The 19,285-nt window shown below is 44.1% G+C and overlaps 2 protein-coding genes across 8 annotated transcripts in view; one reads left to right on the top strand and one right to left on the bottom strand.

Moving 5' to 3' along the window:
* The first annotated feature begins 413 nt into the window (after positions 1-413).
* On the top strand, positions 414-8,752 carry si:ch211-11n16.2 (zinc finger FYVE domain-containing protein 1). 2 transcript variants are annotated; one of them, XM_052077604.1, is made up of 12 exons: positions 414-652; positions 1,701-1,982; positions 2,392-2,614; positions 2,990-3,207; positions 3,365-3,471; positions 4,472-4,580; positions 4,690-4,787; positions 4,853-4,970; positions 5,088-5,258; positions 5,621-5,813; positions 6,870-6,968; positions 7,834-8,752. In XM_052077604.1, the coding sequence occupies exons 1-12, from the start codon at positions 536-538 to the stop codon at positions 8,064-8,066; spliced, it is 1,968 nt and encodes a 655-aa protein (XP_051933564.1). In that variant the 5' UTR covers positions 414-535; the 3' UTR covers positions 8,067-8,752. The 2 variants fall into 2 exon arrangements, with proteins under 2 accessions (XP_051933564.1, XP_051933565.1); XM_052077605.1 differs by lacking the exon at positions 414-652 and having other exon boundaries at positions 1,701-1,791; positions 1,862-1,982.
* Positions 8,753-12,288: 3,536 nt separating this feature from the next.
* The window catches only part of numbl (NUMB like endocytic adaptor protein), a 34,411-nt gene continuing 27,414 nt past the window's right edge, over positions 12,289-19,285 (bottom strand). For 5 of the 6 annotated variants that reach the window (XM_052077386.1, XM_052077385.1, XM_052077388.1 and 2 more), the window contains 5 exons: positions 18,389-18,529; positions 17,344-17,551; positions 16,743-16,994; positions 15,870-16,049; positions 12,289-15,782 (listed from right to left, as the gene is read on the bottom strand). In XM_052077386.1, the coding sequence (XP_051933346.1) occupies positions 14,704-15,782; positions 15,870-16,049; positions 16,743-16,994; positions 17,344-17,551; positions 18,389-18,529 (1,860 nt within the window). In that variant the 3' untranslated portion in view covers positions 12,289-14,703. The remainder of the gene's footprint in view (positions 15,783-15,869; positions 16,050-16,742; positions 16,995-17,343; positions 17,552-18,388; positions 18,530-19,285) is intronic. The other variant, XM_052077384.1, reaches the window with a different exon arrangement.

The raw sequence follows: 19,285 nt of genomic DNA, 5'->3' as shown, positions 1-19,285 counted from the left end.
GTTAATTGTTTATTCTAAATTGTCCCTGTAGGTGTGATTGTGAGTGCAGATGGGTGTTCATCTAAGTGTGCCCTGCGATTGCATGTCAACCACTTCAGGATGCCTCCCACCTCCTGCCCGAAAACAGCTGGGATAGACTTAAGCATTCGTGTTTTTGGAATGTGGGAGTAAACCCGAGTACCCGGAGAAAACCCACGCAGGCCCGGGGAGATCATACAAACTCCACACAGGAAGGCCGGAGCTGGGATCGAACCCGAGACCTCTGCACTGTGACGTCGACGCGCACTGGACCACAGGGCCGCCCACTGCACAAACGTCTAATTTTATAAGGCATCGTTGTAACGCTGCCTTTCAGCCACTCGGTGGCGCACACGGACCAGCGAGTGAGACGACGTCATTGACTGCGTCCACATTGGCCCCTCCTCTTTCAGCTCAGCGTACACGCGCTGTTGTTTTGATTGACACCAATAGTCGGGGCTTCAACTTTTGTTTTCCTCTCGAACGTCCGGAAAATACACGAACTCAATGAACAACGATGTCTGAAGCGCTCATGACATCGACGGATGAAATATCACTGTGTCCAATGCGATCAGAGGAGCGTCCCGACGTTGTACGGAGCTTCCTGTTGGTGGATGACCAGGAAAACCTGCAGGTGAAGTTAGCTAACTATCGCTAACAATTAGCTGCTCGGCTAAGAAACGAAACCCAAAACAAGTGCTGGCGCGTTTGTTAATTCAATTCCTTTTAAGATTATTGCAGCTCTCATGTTGCCGTTTGTGATAGTCACTTTGTCGAGCTTAAATCAATGTAGACTACGTTGTGATTATGACGGTTCGTGGAAAGTCCCTATTAACGACTTTGTTTGACAGAATAGAAACACGTGAGTCATCGAGCCAGTCCTTCCGACCACCGTTTTTGCATCATTCTATTTAGGACAACGATTACACGAATCAAAATGATAGATTAAAGTTACAAAAGGGTTTAAATCTAGAAATTGATTTGGCCAATCTAAATCTTTTCCTTTCTTGCCATAAATGAACTATTGTTGTTTTAGCAGCGTGTTTGGAGCAATTTCAACATTTTTCTTCAAGTTAGCAGTCCACGTGACTGTCATCTTGCATCTCTTTTTTCAATGAAGGTTAATGAGGAGCAAAATTCTTATTTTATCTTCCATTGACTGTTGTCATGTTTGTTTCGCTGCTAACTACACGTTTTTCTATGTAGGTTATGCCCTAATCCTAAACTGAATATAGAAAATAATGGGTATTTATTAGCTCGAGGACACGTCCTTTAGCTATTCATTTGTGTGTAACTTTGTATATACTTTGTTCTTTTTACGTATGTACTGTATGGTATTGGTGTGTATGTATTGGTATGAAATGACTTGTGCTCTGCCTTCCTGGCCAGACCACCCTTGGAAAAGAGACATAAATTTCAATGGGTTTTATTTTCTGGTTAATCAATAATTGACTGATGGAAGCTGCGTGTCAAATACAGACGTAAATACGTAACTGGAAATAAAAGCTAAAGTGTTGACCCTTGTTTCATATTGGTCATTTGATGTTAAACCCAAAGTGGTTAAATTGACTACAAAAATAATCGAGTCGGCCTCACAGTTCCATACTCTCAGAAGAGAGTGTGTATGATAGTACTGATGAAATATAATTGCATTGAAACATTGAAAACTGTTTTCTCTCTAGGTCCACAATGAATTGGATTTTGTTGAGAAGCTCAACTGTGCGGCTGTGCGAGGTGTCAAAGTTCTCTCCATCTTTGGGAACACCGGGGACGGCAAGTCACACACCTTAAACCACGTCCTGTTCAATGGCGAGAGTGTGTTTTTTACCTCCAAGTCCTCCAGCTCCTGTACGGTGGGTGTTTGGGCCGCTTATGAGCACTCCCTCAGCCTGGTTGCCCTGGATACCGAGGGCTTGTTGGGAGCAGCAGCCAATCAAAATCAGAGAATGAGGCTTCTGCTCAAGGTAATCGTACAAAATTGATTGCGTGATCACTTTTCCCCCAAAATGTGATTTTTGTAAGTCAAATTTAACTGACTTGTAACCATGATTTATTGCTGATTCAAACAAGACGTCACAACCTTTTATGACCATTTGAACAATCGAATGAGGTCAAATTCAAGAGGTCCGTCAAAGATTTTGGCTTTGCAAAAATAATGATGATGGTTTAGTTATTCAATTTACCTCCGCAACGAGTCAAAATATTAGACTTAGCTCACAATATAATGCACCGCAATTGCACATAATAAGGCATTGGCAAACCCTGACTTTTGTGTCTTCGGTTATTTACATGAATCATCAGTTTTTGTTGTGTTGTCCTTTGGCTTGGATTGTAATTGATTAGTAGTGAAGTTCTTTATCTCCACTCTTCCAGGTCCTGGCAGTGTCAGATATAGTCATCTATCGAACGCGAGCCGAGCGTTTACACAATGACATGTTCCAGTTTCTGAGCAATGCGTCAGGGGCCTATCTGAAACACTTCACCCCCGAGCTTAGGGCCCTGTCAAGCCGCTGCGGTCTGGACGTGCCCCTCTCATGTCTTGGACCTGCTGTCATTGTCTTTCAAGAGACGACACACACACAGCTGCTGGGCCATGGTAAACGTAACTCAACTCATTACAATATGTATGTAATGCTGCTTTTCCATTAGCCACAAACAGCCACACACTGCACCACTCCGCTTGGCCTGGCACAATACCACCCTTTTTCTATCCCCCATTACAACAGTGAGGGGTGGAATGGGGGTGGGATCAACCGAATTGTGCAAGCATGCACACATGGAGCATGCGGCCTTGTGCCGCAACGTCACTGTTTTTGCAGCAGTTCAAAATCTTAATTGCAGTTGCATAATGTGGCAATGTCACAAAGCACATCCCATCCAATGCGCAGAAGCTTTCATATTTAGACAAAAATCTATATCATGGTTGAAGAGATAAATACAGTGGTTTTTTTTCTTCTCATGTGTGGTTAAGATTCAAAGGTGCCTGGCCATGCCGACATGCAACTCCAGAGGAGGTTTCATGAGCTGGGCTTGGGGACTGATGCCTTCAGTTCGGTACAGTACATCGGCACCCAAACCATCACGCCTCCCACCGACTACAGTGAACTACTGGAGGCTCTCAGACAGCAAGTGCAAAACAGTCACACGCGTTCGCCACGCCACCCCGGCATCGTGTTTCGCGCATTCGAAGTAAGCAGTGCATATTGCTCTACTAATGCACATTCATTAGACACAAACAGTAGTGCTGGTTTGCCAGTAATAGCAACAATGTTATGTTATTCTGTGCGTGTGTGTGCGTGCGTGCGTGTGTGTGTGTGTGTGTGTGTGTGTGTGTGTGTGTACTCAGGCCCTCAGTGAACGGTTCTGTGGTGACCTATCAGATGACAAGCTGAATCTGTACACCTTCTTCCCAGACGAGTACTTCACCTGCTCTGCTGTTTGCCTAAGTTGCAAGTAAGGCACTTATGAAACCATTTCAACACCCTCCCTCTCGTGCAGGAGTTAAACCGACTCACAAATGCATACAGTAGATAGAACAACTCCACACACGCCGTTCAAGTGCCAGGCTTTTAAGAGAATCAAGAGGATAAGAAAAATCATTTCAAAAGGTTTCGCTATTAAAACTCATTCAGTACCAACGAATTCTGGACCAAGTCTGAAAAGACGTTTAAAAACGTCTTTGGGAGTGAATGAGTTAAAGGTGACCTGTACAATTCAATCTGGAGAGAGGAGCAATAAAAATAAATAACTGAGGTAATGTAGTGCTGCCACACTAGCCACACCCTCCTTTGACCAGGGATGTCGACAGCATTAGAGGTCCACCAGGCTAGTGCAGCACTCTTTCAGGTCACCTCCAATTACCCTCAGACGCCTGCTCAAATGGACCAATACCAATATCTAAGACAGTGGTCAATGGTCACCAAAGTGGGGTATTTTTTATTTTTATTTTTTGGCGCCACAGACCGGTTCAAACTAGCAGATGCTTTCAGCAGATGATAAGATAAGACAAAAGATGATAAGATTGATTGTTTTTTTGGTGTGGGGCCTGCATATGTAGTTAGTAGCAGCTAAGCTGTTTTTTTTTGGGGGGGGGGGGGGGTGGCAATAATGGTAATAGACCAAATTTGTTTCGTGGTGTCTGTCACCATCACAAAAAGTTGATATTTATGTGCCAATATTCCAAATAGCATATTTTTGAATAGATGGCCTAAAGGTTGTATAGGCAAGTTGGCCACTGTTAAATATTACTCCAACCCCAAAGCCCAAATTCATGAGCGACTGCTGCGCCATATCTTATATCTTAGGTCTTACCTCCTTATTACAATCTTAATAAACTTTAATCAATCCGTTATTCAAGTGGCCCTTGCAGTAGCTTCATGTAAGAAAAGGTTGCTTGCGAAACTTAGAAGTGTCGGTCTGAGCCATGTGATGTTTTTTTTTGTGTGGGCTCCAGTATTCGCTGCAAGAATGGAATGAACCATTTGCGAGACAGGGTCCCTCACATGGCAGATGGACTATGCCAGTATGCACACCAGTACAACAACAAAGTCCTTATCTGCAAGGTATAAGAAACCTTTGACATCAATTTGATCCCCCGATGAACTGAACAGAACATTGCGCGCATTATCTGAAAATGCTACGGATTTGAATCCGTTTCATGTCACCCGCCAGAGGTGCTATGAAGGTGGCAGAGAGGTGACCGTCGCGCCTAAAACCTCGGCGTCCTCTGACAACCCTTGGCTGGGTCTTGCCAAGTTTGCCTGGTCGGGGTAGGTTCCTCTTTACATTTTCCTCCCGCCGCTCCTTTTGTGTTGATTATCTACTTCCTTTTCAGCTATGTATTGGAGTGTTCCAGCTGTGGCGTCATCTACCGCAGTAGACAGCACTGGCTAGGGAACCAGGACCCAGAGAGCAGCGTGGTGCGTTCTGAAGTCAAACACGTTTGGGAGGGGGTAAGTAATCCATTGTTTCTGCATGTAATGCAAGATGAGATTTAAAAATGCTTTCAAGCCTTTTGCGATTTGTACTACTCCACGGATTTCTGTAAAATACTGTTTGTTTGTCTTCAGTCGGACAATTTCCTCACCAACCACCAAAATGCGGCACAAAGGGTCCTGGATGGGATGAACTACGTGATCCAGTCTGTGTCCGAGTACAGCAGCGGCCCCACCAAAGCTGTCACTGCTTGGCTCACTGATCAAGTGGCGCCGCCCTACTGGAGACCTAATACAGAGATCAGAGTAAGTAACGCACAAACTCAAGACATAGAGTAAATGAGAAGTATTGAATTTTATGCTGTGATTTATGGTTGCAATCTACTGAATATTTTGGTATTAGGATATCCTCCTGAAAATTCCTACTGGCTATAAAAAAAAAAAAAAGTCGATTAATCGAATCAAATAGATTTTCCTTTTCGTAGCCTAATATCGATTTTCAAAACCATAAATCAGTCCTTTTAATACATCTTTTGCTCATAATATCATGTGACATGCCGCGCCCCGAGAATCCTTGTCACTACGCGAGAGTAGCGTATCAAAACAACATGGCGGAAACAAGCTTGAAGTCTTAAGTGTTGTATTGTTCCCCCCGCCGTGCTCGTCAGGCTTGTCATGGCTGTCAAAGACCATTTGAGGAAGCGGAGCGGAAGCACCACTGTCGTTCCTGTGGCGAGGGCTTCTGCCACTTGTGTTCTAGCCACAGGATGCCAGTGCCAGAGAGGGGCTGGGGTAGCAGCCCCGTCAGGGTGTGTATGGCGTGCTATCGTCAGGGAGGACCACCTGAAGCCAACAGTCAGGGTAAGACATCGACATCCCATTGGTGAACTTTGCATTTTTCTAAGTCAATCAAAGGCAGTGTTTGAGCCTTTGAAACAGGTCTTTAATGTTTCTTCGTTTCTTTTTTTTTGCGGGGGGGAGGCAGTTGACAGTGTAGACCAGGGGCTGGTAACCTTTTACACTCAAAGCCTTCCGAAAGAATTATGCTGGGAAACGCAAACACTTTTTGACACCTTGAAGCGCCGATGTTTGCCTTTATGTATACAGTCGATCCACGTTTCGGTGTACAGTTATCATTTGTTTATCGCGGGGGTTACGTTTCAAAAAGAACCAGCGATAGGTGAAATCCGTGAAGTGGTGAGCTTTATTTTTTTACAGTTATTATACATTACTGAACTATGTATACAATGAAACCAAAGACCAAAACCTGTTTTCAGGCCCAAGCACAAAAAAACATAACTATAATTGTTTTTGGAAATCCTGTACTGTAAAATAATATTTTTAAATGTCAGTACGAGGTTGGACTTTTCACGTCGGTCAGTGCCTTAGCCAATCAGGATGCAGAACGCAATTCACTGTTTAAAAGCATTTAAAAAAACTGCACTAAAAAAAATCTGTGAAATAGCGAAGCCGCGGAAAGTGAACGGCGTTAGAGCGAGGGATCACTGTACTCAGTTTACGTTTCCACCCCTATAACGTTCACATTTCAAAGGCGGAAAATGGTGGAGTGCTGTCTCTGGGTCGGGGGTGGGATCTTACCTCAAGTATCTTGGGCATCAATGTTCACACCCTCACCTATGGTCACGCTGTGGGAAAAAAAAACAAGATCCCGGATACGAGCGTCCAAAATGACTTTCCTCCGCAGGGTGTCTGGGCTCTCCTTAGAGATAAGGTGAGAAGCTCGATCATCTGGGAGGGGCTCAGAGTCAAGCTCCTTCTCCTTTGCTTCAAGGGGAGGCAGTTGAGGTGGCTCGGGCATCTGATTAGGACGCCTCCCGCATGCTCCCTGTTACATAAAAGCCTGACGACCCCGACGTAGATGTACTGTGCATTTTCCTTTCTCTCTTTTTCTCTTAGTGTGTAAAGAGGAGCCTCGCGGCCTGATCGCTCGCAAGGTAGCGGAGGTGGCTCAGTCCACCTTAGACATCGTCAGCACTGCTGTGGACTACCCGCTCTGTGAGTTTCTTCAAGTAATAATCACATCTGAAAGAAAGGCGTATGTATTTTGTTCACAGTTTTAAACAGTTACCAGGTGTCTGACATATTTTTTATAAAAAATTGGATCGAGAATTATATCCCGCCCTGTTTGTCTTGATGCAGTTAGTTTGTTTGAGAGTGAAAGGAAAGTAGCACTCATGGAATGTCGAATACAGGTTTTCTTCCCATGATGACTCGGGGCAGTGCTGCATTCGAAGCACTAAATCTTTAAAAAAAAAATAATAATAATGCTGTGTAAATTCTCAAGAAAAAATTGGGAAGCTGTCTTAAATGGAAATGAATACAATATTTTGCAAATTAAACCTATAAAGAAAAGATATTTCATGTTCAAACTGTTCAACTTTAAAATGGTTTTCATGAAATGCTTCACTCATTTTGAATCTCTTTTTGCAACATGTTCCAAAAAAAGCTAGGACAGTAAACAAAAGAAAGCAAACAACTGCAAACGTTGAGGGATGGTCAAAGAATTACAAACTACCGGTAATTACAAATGGGCAAGTGTCATGATTGGGATAAAGCGCGCATCCCCGAAAGAGGTGCACCACTTTATGAACCCCCGATGTGGATGTTTTTTTTTTCCCTCACGTAGGCAACACCAAGCCACCGAATTTCACTTGTCAATTACTGTACGGAAATGTGTCTGTGGTACAGCTGAATGGTTCCAGTTCGTTCACGGATACATTTTCAGAACTAGAATGACAAAACAATCTTGAAAGGACCCTTACACAAGCAATTTTAAGTCAATTTTCCATAACGTCCCCTTGAACAATTCTGACTCCTCTATTATTGTTTTTTTTTTTTTTTTTTTTTTAAATTATTGTAGGCTTTGTGAAGGACGTGGCTCGACCAGACTATTGGATCCCCGACCAGGACATCACTCAATGCCACCAGTGCTCCAAAGTCTTCACTCCAGTCATGCCCAAGCACCACTGCAGAGCCTGTGGTCAAGGGGTGTGCGGCCCCTGCTCCACACACATGAAACCCGTACCGTCAAGAGGGTGGGACCACCCGGTAAGAGTGTGTGACAACTGCAACGCCAGCACCGATAGTCTCTAAAATACGGCTCCAAGTCTCCAATCAAACTAGATGCCGACCCGTGGCTCCAAAGAGGCTTGTTATTGGGGCTGGCCGAAGATCTGTTTTTTTTCCCCCCTCTCTTCTGCCTTCATCAGCTGATTCCGCCTCACGTAGAGGCAAAACTGATCAGAGATCAGCGATTGGGTTGACTGCACCTTTCAGTTGTCTCTCCTAAAATATCATGATGGCTTGCAGTCTCACACTAAGGGACCTGTAGGGAAAAAAAAAAGAAACAGAACAAAAGAACCAGTGTGAGATTTTCAATGACTGCTATAGTGCCTTTTTTTCCAAACATGGCAGTAACTTTACATGTCCTCACATTGTATCTTGCAAGGCTCCAAATCATTGGAGGGGATTTTATTGAATATTCGTTCGACATCTGTCTGATGTGAAGACCCTTGCAGGTTAACTTGTCGGATGGAGGAAAACGGTTTCAGTCGCCGTTGAAGAAATATGTGACTGTGTTGTGTCCATGACATGTCTCCTTCTAATTAATGCTTGAGCTCGCCGTGTACACATGAGAAAGCGAGGCTGTCACAGGGATGTCAAACTCATTTTCATCCCAAGCCACATTGTAGTTATGGTTTCCTTTGGAGAGCCGTTGTAAGTCTGAATGTGATCTTAAATGTATGATCGCCTCATTTTACATAAACGCTACAAATTCATGAATAGTTTTGTAATTTTGTTATATACGGGACTGGTTACAAACAAACCCACGCAGGCACGGGGAGAACATAAAAACTCCACTCTGGAAGACCGTGTCGGGAATTAAAATCTGCATCTCTCCACCGTGCCGGACGCATGCACACATATTGTTGGTTGGGCGCTCTACTTGAATATATCGTAGCTGCCTCGTGTATCACTAAGGCCAAGCGCATTTTTCGGCAGCGGCGTGAGTCGCTACTGTTATTATTGCTTGTTGGGTCATGGGCGTACTGCATAATATGTCCACACGGGGGCGCTACAAGAATAGAAACATCGGACCCTGGTGAGTTGAACTGCCAACTGTCTTGAATAAATCTCTGCAGGGAGTTTCTTTGAAGATGACGTCTTATTTGCATACACTCTCCACACTTGCATCTACTACGTCAACATGACATCCAATGCAACCGGCTGTCGGCGTAACGATGAGAAATTTGCTGGACAAACCGCGAGAACATGCAATTAATCACCGTAATTACTTTCTGCTCTAGCATTGGGAGGGCATTGACACTGGGAACAATTAATGGGTATAATTAAGTCTGTTTGAAACAAAGATCGTAGGCCTTTACATATTCAACTGCTCTGGTTAACATTTAGTGCAAGCTATTTAAAAAGAAGACACAGCAGAATTGCTTATGCAATTTGAGACTAGTAATGTCACGTTGTGCCCGAAGCGACAGAATAATCGCTTTGTGCGCAACTAACTGGAGATAAGTGGATCCCCGAAATAGCAGACAGAAAGGATTTTTGTCACAAAAGATGAGATTTATTTTAACACAAAAATCCCCGTCTAAACGGACAACTGAAAACGCTGGTCAAAAAGAGGACCAAGAAATAATAACGAGGCAACAGAAAACGCTTGCGAAAAAACGGCAAGGAGAACGTTCTGAAGCAAAATACTATAATCACACATGAGACGAATATCAAGGAACGCAATAATAGACAATAGTCATTTAAGGTAGTATCTAAGCGAGAATGAATAGGCGATAGCAATGGCACGGCGTGGAATACGCCTTACTATACATGCTCGTTTTCTTTGGCTAAAAATGGCTTACTATACATGGTCGTTTTTTTCCAGCTAAAAACGCCTTACTATACATGGTCGTTTTTTTCGTCTAAAAACGCCTTACTATACATGGTCGTTTTTTTCGGCTAAAAACTCCTTACGATCCATGGTCGTTTTTTTTCGGCTAAAAATTCCTTACGATCCATGGTCGTTTTTTTCGGCTAAAAACGCCTTACTATAAATGGTCATTTTCTTTGGCTAAAAATGGCTTACTATACATGGTCGTTTTTTTTCGGCTAAAACGCCTTACTATACATGGTCGTTTTTTTCGTCTAAAAATGCCTTACTATATATGGTCGTTTTTTTTCCCGGCTAAAAACGCCTTACTATACATGGTCGTTTTTTTTCGGCTAAAAACTCCTTACGATCCATGGTCGTTTTTTCCAGCTAAAAACGCCTTACTATACATGGTCGTTTTTTTTCGGCTAAAAACGCCTTACTATACATGGTCGGTTTTTTTCGGCTAAAAACGCCTTACTATACATGTTCGTTTTTTTTTCGGCTAAAAACTCCTTACGATCCATGGTCGTTTTTTTCGGCTAAAAACGCCTTAGTATACATGGTCATTTTTTTTCCAGCTAAAAACACCTTACTATGCATGGTTGTTTTTTTTTCGGCTAAAAACGCCTTACGATACGTGGTCGTTTTTTTGGGCTAAAAATGGCTCATCATTCACTTCAAAGAGCCGGCTTTTTGTACCGGCTCGTTCGTGACCGGCACATCACTTGGGAAAATGTAGGTGATTGAACAGTCAGAGGTGCAGCCAAAAAGAACCCTTTCTGCACTGAAATACAATTATAATAATTTTGATTCCGTTTGCTGCAATACAGACCGGATACTTCATACTTGACCATAAAGTTAATTTAAAACTTTTATCTGTAGAATAAGGGCGGCCTGGTAGTCCAGTGGTTAGCATGTCGGCTTCACAGTGCAGAGGTGCCGGGTTCGATTCCAGCTCCGGCCTCCCTGTGTGGAGTTTGCATGTTCTCCCCGGGCCTGCGTGGGTTTTCTCCGGGATCTCCGGTTTCCTCCCGCATTCCTAAAACATGCGTGGCAGGCTTATTGAACACTTTAAATTGTCTCTAGGTGTGAGTGTGAGTGCGATTGGTTGTTCGTTTCTGTGTGCCCTGCGATTGGCTGGCAACCGATTCAGGGTGTCCCCCGCCTACTGCCCGAAGACAGCTGGGATAGGCTCCAGCACCCCCCGCGGCCCTAGTGAGGATCAAGCGGCTCGGAAGATGAATGAATGAATGAATGAATGAATGAATGAATGAATGAATGAATGAATGAATCTGTAGAATAAGTAGACCATTTCAGAATTCGAAATTTGAGACTCTCTCAATGCATAATGGGACTCATACCTTTCTGACCAGCGAGTCCCTGTGACTCGCTCCTGGTAAACTGTAAAGTTATCACTGCAGAGATTACCGCTTTTTCTGCACTCAGTGATTGACTTCTATGCAAAGTCATTTCTCAACTCGTCTTCCGTGCCACGTCATGCCTGTTGAGTGTTGATTTACTTCATATTAAGAAACTACTATACTAAAACATTAATTCATAAATGTATATCATATGCTTTTATTTTTGTTTTTCTCAGAATAAATAACACGTACCCTGACTGTTCTACTCTTTGAATAAAAACACTTCATTCAAGCGTTAGGGAGTGCAAGGGGTTACATATTATGGTATGTTTTGGCAATGATGGCTTAAGCCCCTCTACAAAATGCATTCACTGGACTGGAAATATAAAGAGCTGCACTTTTTTCATCCTTTGACTCATCTGCAACACAATCATCTTCACTGACTCAGTCCTTCCTCAATCAGGGGACAATAGCTGGAGGAGTCTTACTGCTGCCACAGCTCGAGTTCAGTGTGTGTTCAGTTTTACGTTTCCTGCGTTTCGCACGACCCCGAGAGAGAAAGGCGGCCTTGTCCTGTTCCCATCTGAAGCGTCACAATTGCTTCAGCCCGTTTGACTCAAACAGACTGCACTGGTTACCTCCCGTGTGGTGTGTTATGATCATTTATTGGCCATTACAGTATATGTTTTTCCAAACTGTATTGGTATCTACAGATGTGTTATTAATATATTTTACTTAAAAATGTTTACTTTAAAGAGCGTGGTTTCGGTTTTTGAACAAATCGCTTTTCGAACAGCCTTCTGGAACGGATTATGGTATGACTGAGGTATGACTGTACTGCAAATGTAGATACATATTCCTCCTGAGTCTATTGTATCTGTATCTTTTTTTTTCTTTGTATGTGATTAATGAGTTTATGCATCTATGCAAGAAAGAGTAAAGCGTTATGTCACAACATTCATTAGTAAAAGACTTTTACTAACCTTTTACTAAAATTGTAGGGTGGTGGTGCGGCGGCGTACAAAATGAAAACAGAAAAAAACCCACCAAGTTATAAAAATGCACAGGCATTGTGTTATATTACTTTATTCATCTTTTGTACAATGTAATTACAATACAAATATGTAGGTTTAAATACAAAAAAAAATCTGTAAATAAAGATTAAAAATAAACTCCACTGTTTTCTGTTACGTCACTAAACTAGTTTGACAATCAAGTTCATGAGGTCGTTGAGTTTGCTTTGTTGCAATTACCCTACATAAAATTTTCAGGTTGTGTAAACAAGTGCAGTGAAAGAATATATTTTCAGCGAACGATAAAATAGGATCTTGTTTGGTATATTTGAATTTGTTCGGTGGGGGAAGAATAAGATTTGTCAGAAAACAAAGCACCTGATAATTGGGAACTTTCTCGTTCTGAAAGGATTTTTTTTGACGAGGCAGCCTATCAAATTGCATCACTGCCTCATTGAAAAAATGCTTTATAAATTAATCTGACCAAAACAGGCACAGAACATCGTCAGTGACTCTTCATACAATTGAATTCCCACTGATTTAGCGCACCTAAAAAAAAAAGTCCTCCATTAAAAATAGATCTTCGCGGTGCCAAACTTTTTTCAAGCCTTGATGACCTAACTGGCGTTTTGAGTTTTTACATAAAAGGAGTTTCACGTATTTGGTTAAGCTTACTGATCAAACTGTAAATATGGAATGAGCTAGTTTAAAAAATAAACACCGAAAACGATTCTTTGCAATGTAGATTTGAGCAGAGGCGAGGAGCAAGATTTGCAGACGGAGGCGCCAAGACGCTCCGTTTTGCGGGCAAGGCGGCAAAAGTGTCTTTTGTCCTCAAGATTTTCACACACTCTTCTCCTCTCTTATCTCGTTGTCATCTCATATTCGTTCCTTTATCCTTTTCTCCATGTCATGCTTTTAATTCAACCGTGTTGCTCTGTTCTCTTCGCTTGTCGCAAAGCCTTCCTCCGGGCTCCTCCTTTCTTCTTTTTACCGCTATCCGTTTTGACACATTCCTATCCTCATCGGCCACACCGATTTTCTTTTTCGAAGCAGTGCAACGGACTGATGTGGTGAACACAATCGATGCAGGATTTTTTGAAGACAGTCAATATGGGAAGGTAGTGCATCATATTCGTCATCCTTGAGTATTCCGGAAAAGGTGGACGGCGACTGTGAAGTTTCTGTGTTGGATATTCTGCAGTGCCTTGGAACATTTGAGCTCCAGAAATGTCCCAACAGCGATAAAGTGAAGTTCTATTGATTTGTCTGGAAAAAAAAGCAAAAGCATCGAGCCACTATCTACACTTGCGAGGTGACACATGATACGTTTCGTCCATGGGTATTTGATTCCTGTAACATGCCCGGATTCACATATTTTTGCCCAATTAAATAGATGACCGACCTACGTGCTCCTGTTTGTTTCACGAGTCTTTCTTCAGCAAAAATAAATATATGGGATAAAAAATATTTGAAGGAAACGCTTCAACTATTTGAGGAAGTCAATATAACTTGTCAACATTAAAAAAAAGTACAATAAATACAATCATTTTGGCAATAAATCATTTCTACTGAACAGTGAGTCCTCCAAGGTAGTGGCTATAAAAAGTCTACACACCCCTGTTCAAATGGCAGGTTTTTGTGATGTAAAAATGAGACCAAGATAAAGAAATTTTTTTCGCCTCCAAACTAAACAACTCCATTGAAAAAAAAAAATCCATGAGGGGGGAATAATGAACAACTCAGACAATGTGGTTCCCTAAGTGTGCGCACGCCCCATAACTGGGCACGTGTTTGTATTCAACTACATTATCTCAATCATGTATTTTTTTACTTCCCTTCTTGAAATTTTTTTTTTGTTAAATTGGGTTGTCTCGAGAGGTCATGGGTCATATGAATAGTTGAAAAAGTTTTGTTGGGCTGTGTAGACACATTTTATATCCACCGTACCTCCAATCAGTTCTCTCAATTCCGCCGTTAACAAGAACATTCGTCAAACCAAGAATTATTTCCATTCCTCACAAGGAAATGCTCCCCACATCAAATCCTGCCAAAATCAGTCAATGGGATTGGAATGCATCTGTGTCACCTTTGAAAGAAAGCAACCACTGAGCGCGTCGCTGAGTGACAAGGGACTTGCAAGCCGGGAAAGAAAGTAAAACCGAAGTGCAGACATGAAAGCGGGAAAGAGGCGGACGACACCAGGTGATGTGGCAGGATTTAGATCATCACTTCAAGATGTGGAAAGCTCCCAGTGGCAGCCCCAGCACAATCTGCACAGTTCTCACCGGAGCCTCAAGAAAGTAACATCGTTATGGTGTAGATACTCCATGAGAGAGCTTTTATGGGATGCGAGGCTGCCATCGAGTTTCAGGACCTGCATATACCATTCAAATCAGGGATGCTTGAATTTCGCACCGAGCGTTCTTCTTTTGTGAGAGCAGGGCTTGCAGAGTGCCACTTTGCTCCTCATCTTAGAGCTCAATCTCAAAAGTCTTCTGCAGGTTGTTCGAAAATGGGTTGGCTGCCCCTGCTGGACTTTTGCTTCCGGGTGCCTGCGCCGCCGGTTTGGTGTTGGTGCTCTCAAGGGCCGCCCACTTGGCCTCAAAACGCTCGTCGTCTTGGGAATTACCGGTCACGGGAGCAGTCAGCTGGCTGCCTTCCGGCGGCCAGCTACTAGTGCCGCCGCTGTTAGAGTTGCCGTTGTGAAGGGCCGCCGAGGCGCCGCCGTGCAACGGGAGCCCATTCGTGGCTGTTGAAAGAGGAGGGGTGGCGGGGAACGGTGTGGAAAACCCCCCAGAGGGAACTCCTGAGTAAGGGTGGTGAGTGACGCCTTTCGACCCTCCGCCGCCGACGGCACCTCCAGCGCCAGATGAGCCGGCGGCCGTGCAGAAGACGTTGGCCACCATTTGCGACGGCGTGATTCCGACGACGGGTACGCTGACATTCGGGTAGGTCATACTGCTCGCCAAGCCTGGCATGTAGGTTTGCATGGGAACAAAAGGCGGTTGCACGGGCTGGCTGGAGAACATCCCGACGGGAGCCGAAGTAGCGTCGAAGGCCAAAGGAAAGGGCTGCAAAATGCTCGGGAGGGAGCCTCGGGGCCCCGCCAGTGAGGGCTGGATCATCGGGGCTCCTGACATACTTGGACCAGACATGGTGGGAATGGACATTGAAGGCAAAGACATCGGGGGGCTTGAAATCGGAGGGCCGGGTATGAGGGGAACCGACGATATGGACATCGGTGGAAGGGGCATCGGCGCCTGAGCTGAGATAGCAGAGGGGCCTGCGAGGAGCGGTTTTGACACGGAAAGAGCGGACACCGGGGCCAGACTTGTTGTCTGCTGGCTCGATACGGACGGCGGGCCAGGAATGGCGGGGATGATGGTGGGAGCCGGCGGGGGTGTCTGCTGGGACATGACTGCCTTCGAGACTTCTTCCAGCCATCTTTCCGCCTCGGAAGGTGTACGTTTATGCCCACTTTGCATCACCGCGGACAGCGGAGGAGGAGGAGAGTGGCGAGGAGGATCTGGCTGAACCCAAGAAGACGTCGCTAAAGGGATAAAGTGAAGGATTGATGAAAGTCAATGAGCCGGAAATCGATTATCGGCATTGCATAATTGAATACGTCGCTCGTTACCTTGCATCGGCGCTGGGGGCGGAGGCAGGACCGGAAGCACGACGCAGTTAGGCTGACCGCTCGCAGTTGGGCAAGGGTTGGAGAAAGGGTCCTCGGATGGCTTTGTGAAGGAGGTGTTGATCTGGCTACACAGGTCATTAATGTCTCCCTCACCAGACAAACTCATGTCCACCTCTAGTACTAGTAAGAAAGGACCACATAAAAGGGAAGCGGGAGGATGAAAATAAGGTACAGTATGGGAGCGAGAAAACGGGAGATGAGGAGTCTCGCCACCGCTTGAACAAAAACACGTCCGTATTTTCCGCACTAAAAGGCGCAGTGGATTATGAGGCGCAGCTTCAATGAATGGCCAATTTTGTAATTTTTTTTATACATTGGGCATTATAAGACGCAATCTACAATGCGTCCACTAGATGGAGCTACGCTCAATGAAATTCCAACAGAACGATCAAATGTCAGTAAAACTTATTTAATAAGGCAGCAGGACACGGTTCACTTCACCAACAGCAAGTTACAACATTTACTCGAGCAAGGAGCCATTTCGAGGTCGAAATATTGCCGTAATGACCGGACACAAGGCGTATTGAATTTTAAGGCGCTGTGAGCTTTTAAGAAAATGAAATACTTTTAGGTGCGCCTTTTAATGCGGAAAATACGTCATTGGTTTTCGTTGAGATTGCGATTTTACATTCAAATATTTTTTTTTCCTGCATGGACTACAGTCGTAATAAGATTTCCCCCAATTTTTAAAATGTGGAGGACATTTTAAGGAGGCTGTCGTTTTGCAATCAGGATTGGCTAAGGCGAAGCTATAAACCGAGGCAGATGTTCGTGCCAGCTCCTATTTTTGGCCGCAAGAACGTTTCAACTCACCGGAGTTCTTGGCTTCGAAGTCGGTCTTGCGTTGCAGTGTGGATGGCAGGTCATTGAGGCGAAGTGACAGCTGTCTCTTAAAGGGAGAGTTCTTCTGACTCAGAGCTGGAAATCCCCGGAATGAGCCTTGACGCACCAGTTGCTCGATGGGTGCATGGCGGCGGGGGATGGCATGGGGCCCGCCGGGTTCTGCTGCGCCCTCGGGTGGGGAGGCAGTACCGGGTGGGAGGGCTGCATGAACAGAGGGCTGGTCTGGAGGAACGAGAGTCGAGTCATGGAGAAAACACAGGCTATTACCACGCCATCAGACACACCTCAGTAGGTCTAATTTGATGAAAGATGAGCGGGGGCGGGGGGGGGGGGGGGGGGTCATTCTCAGTGTGATGCATTGCTGTTGCAAGCCGCAACAAACACACATTGTCACTCTGTCAATTAAGACTGCACATTTAAATCTCTGTTTGTGCCATTAGGGGTCCCTCGCATGATTTATTTTTCAATTAAGTTTTTACACCAAGCCAACCATTTTATTTATGAAAAAAAAAAAAAAAGAAGCGATCAAAATTCTTTTTCAATCAAATTCCAAAATGCGCCATGAGCTCACCTTTGTTCTTTTCCTGCAACTTGTCATCTCGTTCACTACCGCTGCCGTGTTGACTGCAGGCAGAGTTGGTGCGGAAGGAACCCTCGCGTACGAAGGATGTGCGGGTGGCGTCAAAAGATGCCGTCACGCCACACTCCTTCTCTCGCCGCTGTTTCCTCTCCAAACAGGCGGCAAAGGCGCAGCCCACCGCGTGGCTCAGTCTCTCCCCCTAACGCGGCGGAAAGAAAAAAACATCTTAAAAACTTTAAACGATCCCAGATCTGTTGACTGATCGTTTGATTTCACCCGGCGCGATTCAAGCGAGTCATACTTTGACGTGCAATACAATTGACGCAATGAAGATCAGATGTGTTTGTAATCAACCCACTTAGATCTTATGTTGGGTTGTTAAAAAAAAAATAAAAATAAGGCCAATCCTCGAGCTCTGTATGCTCCTTCGGGAGGATACAGAATTGAAGGAAAACATGATTTTTATTTTATTTTTTCTGGGTGTGTTTCTTCTTGACTTATCCCTTCCAAACACACAACTGTATGTTCCGTGTTGTCTTTTCTTTTATTGTTTTTTTTTATCTTTGTTGAATTAACCTGTGCCCCGCTGCTGTCATTTCACACTATTGACAGATTTCAAGCAGCTAACCATCCGTTACTTTTTCTTCCCTTCACTGTAAACCTGAATAAGTTAGCCGAACTCAAAAAAGTGATGCAATAAAAAAAAAAAACACTTTTTTTGAATTGGTGAGTTCAAAATTTCGAGTTCTCTGAACTTCAATATTTTGAGTATAACCAACATATATATTTTGATATAGTTACTCAAAAACTTACAGTTACAGCAACTCAATTATTCTTTGTTACTTACTTATAAATTAATTTTCAAAACTTAATTTATTAAGTAAACAGAACCAAAAAAAAGTTGTTGTTTTTATTCTATTAACTTAATAAAGTTAAGATTTGTAAAGCATAGTAACAGACAAAAAAACTTTGAAGGGGCTTCAAAATTCAGACAAGGAGAAAGACAAAGAAGCTTGCGGTGGGGCGGCCCCCTCACCGAGTCTTTGAGAGCCATGAAGCAATGGCACATCCAACGTCTGGTGGTGCCATCTCTGCAGATGTAGGAGAATGCCTTGTCGTAGTTTCTATCCGGGGCACAGAAGGAGACTTTCTCTATGGTCTGGTCCACAATCAGGTCCTGGAAGAATAAAAACAACACTTTGACAGCTTACATTTGCAGTTGGTACATTTCTGGCAGAAGTTAAAACTGACAGTAACTATTAGAATTTCACATTTCTTTCCATAGACATCACTTTGGCCAAAATGGGCTGAGAGTCAAGGCCAATGGAGTGCTGAGTAAAGGGATCCGATACCGAACCCACCACTCTTTCCGAGCCGTAAAAGCCTTTTCAGTTCTACCCATAAAAGTCGGTAAAAGATTGTTGACACTTTCCATCTCTGGGATGTTTGCTTCGCTCGCCTTTCCTTCGATGAAAGGTTTATTCAGCCTGCATCGGTGTCGACAGAGGAGACTTGGAGGGGGGTATCGCTTTCTTCGTGTATATTTAGGGGCCCCGAGCTCCCCCCCGCTTCAAAAACAAAAAAGGGAAGCGCAACACAAGAGCCGAGAGGCAGATGAAAGGGACGAAGGAAGGCAGAGATGGACTCGCACATGCATCCCGTTTGGCCTCGGAAAACAAAGAAAGGAGTGGACGAGAAGAGAAAAAGAGGGTGAATGAAAACAAGAGAAGACCAAAAGTGGATAAAGAGGAGAAAGAATAACGGGCCATTCAATGCAGCCTGTGAGTGAATGCGGGGGGGCCGCTGGTACCAAGATGGAAGGCAGTGCAGAGCAGAGTGTCTTCTTTGAAGTCTGCTTTTGATTCAATGTGCAACAATCACCTCCTATTAGTAGGACACGCCTCAGTCAAGTGCAGGGAAAGGCCAACAGAGC

Source organism: Hippocampus zosterae, chromosome 10 (genome assembly GCF_025434085.1).
Source record: "Hippocampus zosterae strain Florida chromosome 10, ASM2543408v3, whole genome shotgun sequence".
Lineage (NCBI taxonomy): Eukaryota > Metazoa > Chordata > Actinopteri > Syngnathiformes > Syngnathidae > Hippocampus > Hippocampus zosterae.
Note: the sequence above shows the minus strand (reverse complement) of the source record. Positions and strands in the feature narration are given on the sequence as shown.